At 43.4% G+C, this 10,405-nt stretch overlaps 2 protein-coding genes across 3 annotated transcripts in view; both read right to left on the bottom strand.

Annotated features, from left to right (window-relative positions):
* Positions 1-1,222: 1,222 nt before the first annotated feature.
* ctsla (cathepsin La) lies at positions 1,223-4,660 on the bottom strand. Of its 2 annotated transcripts, none has more exons than XM_018759441.2 (8): positions 4,513-4,660; positions 3,331-3,473; positions 3,116-3,238; positions 2,782-2,934; positions 2,421-2,645; positions 2,144-2,312; positions 1,695-1,812; positions 1,223-1,597 (listed from the first exon to the last, which is right to left on the bottom strand). In XM_018759441.2, the coding sequence occupies exons 1-8, from the start codon at positions 4,643-4,645 to the stop codon at positions 1,498-1,500; spliced, it is 1,164 nt and encodes a 387-aa protein (XP_018614957.2). In that variant the 5' UTR covers positions 4,646-4,660; the 3' UTR covers positions 1,223-1,497. The 2 variants fall into 2 exon arrangements, with proteins under 2 accessions (XP_018614957.2, XP_018614958.2); XM_018759442.2 differs by having other exon boundaries at positions 1,225-1,597; positions 4,441-4,518.
* Positions 4,661-8,410: 3,750 nt separating this feature from the next.
* The window catches only part of dapk1 (death-associated protein kinase 1), a 40,570-nt gene continuing 38,575 nt past the window's right edge, over positions 8,411-10,405 (bottom strand). The window contains exon 26 of the mRNA XM_018759168.2: positions 8,411-10,189. Within this exon, the coding sequence (XP_018614684.1) occupies positions 8,948-10,189 (1,242 nt within the window). The 3' untranslated portion in view covers positions 8,411-8,947. The remainder of the gene's footprint in view (positions 10,190-10,405) is intronic.

Raw genomic sequence — 10,405 nt, 5'->3', positions numbered from 1 at the left:
TGGTTTGTATTGGAAATAACTTTTGAAGTTGTTTCTGTGCTTAAACAGTGTTTGTCTTACAGCTAAGTGGTCATCTCTGCCTTGTTTCTATGAAACATGTGGTCTGCAGCCTGTTCACGTGTCTTTGCCCAAAGGAACAAATCTTTTGTCTCAGCTAGGTTAGCCCTTGTGAACACAACAAGCTGCGTCAGCACAGAGCTGCTGGCAGCCGACACGGGGCTGACGGTAAACGATGTCACGTAAAACCCGCCCCCTCTTCCTGAACACTGCGTCCTTATGGTACGCTACGCAGTCTTCCAAAAACGCTCAATTATTTTTCTGCCAGTCCTCTTCCAGTTAAGCTTCACTGGTTTAAAGTAATTGCACTTAGATATAACATAAACAAGCACAAACATGGCTTGCTTTTCTGTACCATCCATTTCAGTGACATATAATTGTCTTATAGACACTGAGGGTTAAAGTGGTTGATATATATGTTGGTTTGACTGTTGCTTTCTAAAAGTAGTTTTCATCAGGATTCTTAGAGAAACAAATCCTTTGTATAGTATCGCTCCAGACATGTCCCACATCTGTAGTGCAGCCATTTGAAGGCTGTGGTTTGCCTGGAGACTATTCTATACAGGCAGGGTGACTATTATCTCTCACCACAGGCTCTCAGGGCACAGCCAACAACTTATCACAATGAACACACAGAACCCATAAAAGGTTGTTTACTTAGTAGGTTACATATCACAATTACTTTAAGTCATTGCAATAGTAGTATTAGAATAAACCATTACTCTGAAGACTGCGGGGAAAGGCTACAATTCAGCTGACCCATCGAGTGTTAAGTTTATACAATACCAACCAAAATATTGCTAATACTTTTAAACATGTTTTTAGTTCCTCATACTGATGTGACATAACCAATACCATTAGCTGAATCTATCACTTAAAGTACCCTCATTTTCCCTTTATACCCAACAAACCTAGGGGATTCCCCCCCAAGGGTATTTATTAGTGCAAATGTAATTATATCTATTTGCAAGGCTAAACGGGACACTGACAACAATTGCTCGGGTCCACAACATTCACTCATGTACCACACAGTTACATGCTCACTATATTAGCTTGTATGGAGGGGGGGGGGGGGGGAGAAAAAAAAAAAAAAAACTCCCACAAATTGTTATGTTTAAAAGTTTAATTGATCACAGAAGTAGAAAGCATTTCACATTTAAAACAGTAAAATTTTAAAACAGGCTTCTACTAGGACCATGCATATTTACAAGTAATCAAGTTTAAAATTAAAACAATGGCATAAAACAAACTAAAGTTGCATAAACTCCATGACATTCCACTGAAACCACACTGATTTTTCTTGTATGACAGCCTTATTCTGGTTGTAATATGAATGGTGGTCATTGAAGGGGGGGGGACAAAAAAAAAAAAAAAAAAAAAAAAAAGAAAAAAAAAATTGGGGGAGGAGGGGTAGAGAAATTGGAAAAACACCTAAGATGACTACACCAGGGGGTAGCTTGCTGCTGTTGCAATGCCACAGTGGTTTTTCCGGTCCTTGGCCATGTAGATGTAGCCTTTGTTACCCCAGCTCTCACTCCAGCTACAAGAAAAATGGGATTTTTAGTCCTGGAATGCAAAACAGTCAGCTCTGCTTTGTACACCAGTGATAAAAAAGGAAACAAGGATTCAAATGTCACCTGTTTTTGACAATCCAGTACTTCTTGCCATGAACATCCTCACCATCAAAACCATAACCCACAACAAGCACACCATGGTCCAGGTCTTCGCTGCTGCAGTCCTTCTCATAGTAGATCCCTATGTTAGGCAGGAAAAAAAGATTGAATACTGTAGAGTCAAATATTCTGAACAATTTTTGTTTAGCCTTAATTTAAAAAACATATTACAGAGACCAAACAATTATCCCCCCACCAAAGTGCTGAGGATGAACAATTGCGGACCAATGTGTTGCACTGAAGTTAATCTAGTAACAAAAACTAAAGTGAGAATCACCAATTAACCCTGTCTTACACCGTTATAAATAATACAATACACAGGTACGGAAGGATATAGCTATGACTTTCGAAGCGCATGCTTATGTGTGGCATCGTTAATGCTTTCTGTGGCAGAATATTACTGATTCACTCACCAGACTGGTAGAATTGGAAAGACTCATGACCAGCATCAATGGCAACAGACACTGGGCCAACAGCAGCCACTGCTTTCATGAGAGCATGTTCTTTCCCTTTTGGAATGTCCACAAAGCCAGTTTCGTTGGCGGAGTTGTATTTTGGATCGTAGTGGCACGGTTGATCATCCTAAGAATAGGGGGTAATAATAAAGTTAAAAACTGAGCTTACAAAACAGGTGGGGTTTAGGTCAAATGATGCTGCCAACACCAAAACTGGGGGGGGAATTTGGCTTACAGTTCCCAAGTATGGGTAAGATTCCTCCGAGTCCAAGCCGTTGTTGTCCTTGATGTACTGAAAGGCCTGATCCATGAGCCCGCCATTGCAGCCCTCGTTCCCCTCAGGACGGGAACAGTCCACCAAGTTCTGCTCACTCAGGGACACCAGCTTGCCAATCTTCCTGAACATCTGGCCCTCCAAAGAGCCTGTGGTACTGAAAGCCCAGCAGGAACCACACTGGCCCTAAAGCAGAAAGAGGGAAATTGATTGTTAAAATGGGGAAACATTTTCCCTAACTGCATCTTTTCCAGCAAGTCACTCAGTTGTTACAGCTTTCTGACCTGACCCCAATAAGTTAACTATTAAATTATGCTCTCACCTGATCCTTGACTGGAGTTACATAACCCTTCTCCCTCCAGTCAATCTGCTGCGGGGCCTCCAAGAAGTTGGGCTCCATGAACGTTGACCCTTTGAACTTCCTCTCCGGCTTGTATCTGTAGCCATTCATGACTTGCCTGAACTCCTCGTGCGTCTGAAAAATTGTGCAATTTTTAAATCAAGGAGCCAAAGCATCAGCTTCTTTATCGGTTGCTCTTACCTCTAGTTAGAGCATCGGTAAACATTCAAATGTTATTTTCTATTTGTTGCACAAGTTTGCATATCATCTATCAACATTTTTCTTTTGTGTGCATCTTTTAAAGAAAACAGCTCACCATGTCCCCAAAGTGGTTCATACCCAGACGGTACAAATGCTTTCCCATGGAGTGCTCCAGGTTGTGCAATTCGATCTTTTTCAAGTTCTTCTCCCAAATTATTCTCCTCCAGCCTTCTTCTTTCTACAGAAAGAAAAGGGACACTAAGAAAGGCAGAGAGAAAAAAAGACACACTTTCGCCGCCGCCGCCGACACGACGAGGGGCCGAGACGAACCTCGAGGTAGGTCTTTCCATGCCAGCTCTTCCACTGGTGCCAGTGCTGGTCGAGCTGCGGGTCCAGGAAGCCGGGGGCAGCGCAGGCTGCAGCGAGCAACAGGGGGAACACAGGAAGGCACAGCCTCATGGTAACAGTCAGGGCTGCGGGAACAGGGCAAACGAGTCTCAGGGTGCGACAGTGTTTCCGGACACCGGCCCGGCGGGCCATGTTGGACGGAGCGGGACGAGCAGCACGGACACTACTACCAGACACACACCTAGATAAAATGAAGTTTCATGGAAAAGAGTGAATAAAAATGCCTAAGGTGCGGGTGCGAAGCAGTACAAGCAGTATTGTACGCGGCTAAAAATAAAGAAGCGGCGGTACTCGGAGACAAACACGTTTTCCTCAATTCCTGTAAATAACGCGACACACTGAGTGAGTAACTCTGCGCTACAGTCACGAGTCTCTGGATCCATGTTCTGTAGTACTTCGTACGTCGCTTCCGAGAAAAGCGTCTGCGGAACAAATACATGTAAGTAAAGAATAAGAATGAATTAGTTAACGTGGAGGATGATTATGGGGGTAGTTTCATGCAGAAGCGCGCAGCGGAGCAGGAGGCCTGGAACAGTGGAAGAGCGCAAAGCGACCCGGCGACACGCTGCTTCGTCATGACTCATGATTGTCCCGAAACTAGGGCGGTTCCGAGGAATAGCGTCCCGTGGGCCGATACCAGGAGCTCCGAGTAAACCGGGCTGCTACTCCAGCGAGCGCAACACAGAGCGGAGCGAAGCCCGCGGCGCACATAATTACACATACATATGTCATATGATGATAGAGGCGAGAAGAAACAGCACTATCCCTCTTTTGTCCTTTTTTTTTGCGTAGGCAGTTATCAGTGCGAAGGAGGGGCATTTTCCCTTCGGCAAAAAAAAAAAAAAAAAAAAAAACCCCAACAAGGAGGAGGAATCCTATACAACACGACTCAGTCAACAACAAAAACTATCAGGAACCACCAGATCAGATCAGCGTGTTCATTTTTAAGCAACGAATTATATAAGCGTTTTAATTAGTGGGAATGTACTAATTTCAATTAACTGCTCCTTATTTTATTTGAAAAAGACTCACCGAATGGTGATCGCCAGCACCAACGCGGACGGCCGCAATAACGGATATGAGCGTAGTTTCAATGTTACTTACCGCTACCGATTCCGGCCGATGGAATTTCTTGGCGATTGTTTTGGAAGCCCAAGATATAGGGAGGCTGCATGTAGCTCCACCCACGAGGCCTCTGATTGGCTGTGAGAATCGTTATCCCGCCCTCTGAGGTCATCACCGCATGTGACCGAGTAGCACGTGATGTTATCCCGGGTTCATGTAAATATATACCAAGTAGAACTAGATGACTTTCCGCGTATAGTCAATAATTCTTGTGGAAAACAAAATTCTGGATTATTGCACAAAATTTGCGATTATACAATATATGACGCTGTATTTGAAAACAGTGCTGTTGTTACTGTTGTACATTCCAGATGTCTGTGTTATTTTTTTGAGACTATGTCTATGGTGGAATATCGCAATCTTTTTCCTGCCTTTTTCCAGTTCATACAGCCACCGTTAACTTAAGGCGGTAACCAAATGCCCTGAGGCGTTACATCACATGGGAACATGATGAACAGGTACCCTGTTCGACGACTACATCATGTTTTAACATGCAGTTAAAATGCTATCGCCTTTTTTTCAATGACTGCGTTACGAAATGTTTAAATATTTTTCTCTCACACACAGCACAGGACTATCGCCAGCGTCACAAACAAAGTTAATCATTCATTGATTCAGCCGTTGGGTTGCTTGATTAGATGAAGTGTAACAAGACAAGTCAAAACGCGAGCCCAAAACAGTGTTCATTCACTTTATCTTTGAACAGAGTTGTCTGCCAACTCCTCTGTATAGTTGTACTGTGTACTCATGTTTAAATTATAAAACACAACTTTCGTTAACTGGTGCCTTATGTTACTTCTTTTGTTACGTTGTTTCTGGCCCCGGCTTATACTGCCGGTCTTCTCGCGATACTGTGGTGAAAACGAGACACGGCTCTCTAGTGACACCTAACGGCGCAGTACCGCAGCGCCTGCGCCCTTTGCCGAGTTCTGCTCTTCTAACTCCAATAAAGCGTTAATGATATGACTTGATGCTCAACGATTTATTTAAGTTTTGGTTCTGTAGAAATGTTGGACGCAGCTGTAGTAAAATAACTCTTTAATTCTTTAACTTTGATGTATTAAGATGAAATGTAGTGAAACAGAAAATAAAAATCTCTACAAACGATTCAGCCCTGTGTTTGCATTCATCACATGTGCAGCATGTCTTGTTTTTTTCCCTTTCAATTTTGTGTCCATTTTGTTCCCCATGGTAACACTACATTTTTACTTACATTTACATAGATTTTTTTTTTTTTCATTTTTAGCATACACTTTTATCCCAAGCAACGTAGTTTCGCAGCTCGCTGCTGCTATCACCTTTTACAAAGTTTGTATCAATGTGTTTGTCAAAGTGAGGTGTTTGTTGGCTTTGTAAGCTAAGCTGCTTATTTACAGTAAATATTTGTAGTGCAGGGTTTCTTGATTAAATTATTTTAATCTCATCAACACAGGAGACGAGTGAGAGCAAATATGTTTTGAACACTCCAGTGATTTCTTCATTTGCTCTTGCTCATTTCGCTGTCCTGCTAAGATGGCAGGTTTTGTTTGGTCTTGCCTGTCTGCGGCCCGCCTACTCATCTACAACACATGCAGAGTCGTAAGGAGTAAAGCATGCTCGTGCCTAGAAAGTGATGAGATATGGAAATATTTAAAAGGAATGCTGCCAACCAAGTGCCTTTGTGTCTTTTAAAAAATGTGATTGTGGTAAATCTTGAGAATGAAAGTGTAGTTCACGGAATCCCTTGTTCTGAGTGCACTTAATGACAAGCAGTGATCAATGCATTGTGAACTATTTGGAGGGAAAGATAAAAGCCGTAGTATACTGGGAACACAGTGTACTGTGTATAACTTTAGCTTTGGTAGATTTTTACATACATCCTTCTCCCCTCAGCAAGTAACACGGCCATAGTTTGCAAACTTAAAACAAAGGCGCACAGAGCACACTGAAGAAGCCCAATAATCTTTATTTGCATAACCAGGATATTTGTTGACCCCTTTCTGGGTTGTTTACCTTGCACGACTTGTTGCCCATCGCAAACACGGCGATGTGCAGCACAGGGCAAGTTTTCAGCCCCTTTGCTGACCCAGTATTTATACAACTTCCAAGAAAAACACTGACAAGCATATCAGATAAACAATTTATTATAAAAAATGTACTACACTATAAAGTTTAAGGAAGTATTAAGTACATAACATTCCAAGGCATGCTTTACAAATGAAATTCATAAATAGAACCAATAACTTTGTGCAAAGAGATGCCTGTACAGTCTTAAATACACCTGTTTCCTTTCCCAAAGATGTACCCTTTTCAATATTTCAGAGTTGGGAAAAAAAGAACCCCCTCAAGAATGAAAAGAATGTTCATAAAGATGTCTGAAAGGTTAATACAATAACCATTAATAGCAGTTTTTTCTAATTAACTAACTACCCTTTTCCCCTTTTTCAAAGATTGTTTTAGTTTGGCTAAAAGGTATTTGTCGTAGAGCAGGTAGCTTATATGTTCAAGTACAAGTTTCCGCTGTGTTCGCATGTTCAACTTCTGATAGCTCCCCAGGAAGGCAGTCATGCTCACTTCCCAAACTAAAACCCTCAAAGAAATGTGTGTGCTTGGATTTAATTGCTTTGTTTACTAGCTACTTAGAAACCCTTAAAAGATGGTACATTCAAATATCTTGCCGAAATTGGTGACCGTTGTGAGATTTTCACTCAGTACGACTATTACAGAACATGGTAAGTGGAAAAGAGAACAAGGCAAATGCTGAAGGCAGAGACACAAGGTCCGTCGAAGGAAAGCTAGTTTACATTTGCAGCATCGCATGATCCATAAGAAACATCCTAGCTTTGTGTTGAGATTAGTCTTAAAAAAAACACAACCTTTGTGATTTTATCGTTTTAATGCAATGCAAGAACGGAAAATGCAAAACGTATTGGTACAGGACAATTGCTTTGTTTTAAAAAAAAAAAAAAAAAACGTGTGTAAAGTTCAAGTGAAGAACACCTCTCAAACTGTGTGTGAGCAGAAAACGGACAGAATACAGAAGAGTGAGAATTAAACGCATTCGAAAAGTCTGCCGTGCTCTTGTCACTGCACAACGGCTCACGGACCACATATACAGTACGTAATGCATGTGTCCGCCACTCCGAAATAGAGCTTTTTAACAAAATGTGTGCTCGGTATTAAATTCTTCTTTAATTCTATAAAGAGCATTTTTAAAATATGTACAGAGATCTTGCTCGTAATATGGAAAGCAGGCTGCGACGCTGCTCGGAATGCAAATACTGTGTGCTTTTTACAGGCCCCAGAGCACGGAAGCAAGCCGACATCTTTTCCGTGGTTCTCGCTTCTAGTAACGTAGGCGTAACGGTGGCCGACAGCAGCAGATTGTCTCTAACCTTGAATAATCCTTGCTCCCCTAACACAGCACTGACGTGACCTGCCGTGACGTGACCTGCTGTGCTGGATAACACTCGTACGGAAGAGCGCGCTGTACTCTTTTCGGCAATGGATCGAACCGTCAGCACAGCGGCTACCGACCAGCTCCAGCATTTCGTGCGCAAAGGTGGAGGTAATAGTAGTCTATTCCTCTTCTCTCATAGGATCTGTCTCAAAAGGGAAAGGCTTGTTGTACACGGTACAACCAAGAAGAGACGCTCAATGTGAAGGTCATAGATAGCAAAACAACATTTCAAAATTATTCTGTTGTTACAACTTTGCATTTTATATTAATACTAGACACAATTTCAGATCGTTTACCATAAAATGTACGCAAATCACCAGAACCTACAACTCCTATATAGACCCAAAGCGAATTTCTAAGGAAAACGCCTCTTCAAACTCTAATTCCAAGGTGTCGATTTCGTAAGCACCCCTTTTTCAATCACGCAGTATTGTGCTCTTTTTGGGAGGTAGAGAACATCTTTAATACAATGCTCTAAAAAGACAGTTTACTGACAAGAGTAAACCACCATATATCAAGGCACTCACATTCACAGCAGTTACAGCTGCCAAGCACTGAATTTCTTAGTTTCAGAAGGAATACAGCTGTCAGCAAATATTTAAAGTTCACTTAATCATTGAATATATAAAGCAATTCAAAATTGATAAAAAGCCTTGCTGAATGTTACGGAAGCTTTAAGAAAGGGCTCATTTTACAAGGTGATGGTAACATATAAAATATATAAATAAAACATAAATGGCAGCAATATGAATGTCCATCTTGGAATAACAAATCATTAATTGAAGAAGAACAACTGTCAGGTAAACTAGGTGAATAAAACATTCCTTAATGAGGGGTAACAAGAGTATTTCTCACAGTACAAAGCATCACATTTACATGAGCCTCGCGATCTAGCCACGTCTTTGTACGCAACAACGTGACGAGGGGGCCAGCCTCTGTTCCGATTGCACTTCACGTCCCTAAATCCACGGTACTTCACCGGGATACGACCGAGCTGATGGAATTGTAAGAAGTGCCCCCGTTGCACGTCGGTGCATAGTTGTCTGGAGCAGTGCCCTCTACGTTCACCCTGAAGACAGGCGACGACTTCAGGAGGAAGTCGGCCGCGTCCCTTCTGCCCAGTTCCCGGAGCTTGGCCATGAAAATGCCGATAGTGCTATTGGGCTGATTTCCCCACTCCTGCAGGAGCAATGCTGTGGGGCTGGGCTGAATTGCCCCCGCTTCCAGAGTGCCATTGGTGGTGCCGTACTTGGCCACAAGGTCCGTCATGCCAAGGTTCATAGCCAGTAAGCACCAGTCCTTGCCCATTGCATCCGGTGGGTCGAGAAGTCGGCAGAGCTTCCTCCTGGCCAACAGGCAGACATCCGAAATGTGGATGTCCATTCCTAGGCTGCCCTGGTGGTAGACCTCCGAGCAACCAAAACTCACAATGCTGTTGAAGCTCTCCTTGTAGCCCCCCATGGTGTTGGTCAGAAATGTTTCCTTCTGAGCCTGGGCCCTGAAGAAGTCTTTGGGTTGGTATATCATGATGGGTCCGTGGTGTTCCCTCAGTTGCTGGGGGCTCAGGTAGTACTTCACAGTCAGTAGTCCAGGCAGTGTGGTAGCCATCAGGTTGTCTATGATACTGCAGATCAGGTCCAGGAACATGTAACACTTCAGCTTCTCTGAGTCCAGCCCTCTCACCTGCACCTCAATGCCCTGGCCATGATTTACCAGGAGCACCATGACCTCTGCACCACCGTGCGAAATCTTCACACCGTTGGTCCACAGACGGATGTCGTCTCCTTCTGGCTTCTGCTGATGGCTCCAGCGGCAGAGGTTGACCTGTAACTTGTGGAAGAGGCCGCATGGGAACGGTGTGAGGTGCTCTGCGGGGACAAAACGCACACCGCCATAGATCAACACCTCCTCTTCCTCATCCTCCTCTGTCCAGGAGCGGTGCAGCCCGTTGGTCCTGATAAGGGCAGGGATGTCCACCATGGTTGGGTTGTTAACATCACGGACACACACGTCCATGGCATCCAAAATCTGTAGCAATTCATCAATATCACTTTCCGCCACAAGGCTTTGCAACTCCTCCAGACGGTAGCGCCCCCTATAGTGATGGATGGCTTTGGGTGTCTCGATGGACAGGATCTTAGCCAGCACGGTACTACACAGCCATCGCGGGTCCAGCAGAACCACATCCTGCACCGTCTCGCTCTGCATGATGTTAATCTACGTGGAGCAAGAGATCACAAAGAGGGTGGTCAGAAACCTGAGCGTGTGTGTGTGTAGGTTCAAGGTGACTGGGTATTTGCAGGGTATGCACACCGTACACCTCACATGTTCACTTTGCCGCCTTTTGGAATCGTATGACAGTCAAACCTTTGTACAGGTAAAAATCAGTATCGATGTCGACGGTTAAAGAGATTATATACTAGCTACACCATG

Source organism: Scleropages formosus, chromosome 17 (assembly GCF_900964775.1).
Source record: "Scleropages formosus chromosome 17, fSclFor1.1, whole genome shotgun sequence".
Taxonomy (NCBI): Eukaryota; Metazoa; Chordata; class Actinopteri; order Osteoglossiformes; family Osteoglossidae; genus Scleropages; species Scleropages formosus.
The sequence above is the reverse complement of the archived record's forward strand: the minus strand, read 5'-3'. Positions and strand labels throughout refer to the sequence as shown.

Bases quoted from the DNA above. Each gene is read 5' to 3' on its own strand.
- ctsla (XM_018759441.2), bottom strand. From the start codon at position 4,645: ATGACCTCAGAGGGCGGGATAACGATTCTCACAGCCAATCAGAGGCCT. The intron at 3,474-4,512 runs GTAAGTAACATT...CTGTTCCCGCAG, and splicing joins ATCGGCCGGAATCGGTAGCG to CCCTGACTGTTACCATGAGG. The intron at 3,239-3,330 runs GTTCGTCTCGGC...TTCTTTCTGTAG, and splicing joins ATGGAAAGACCTACCTCGAG to AAAGAAGAAGGCTGGAGGAG.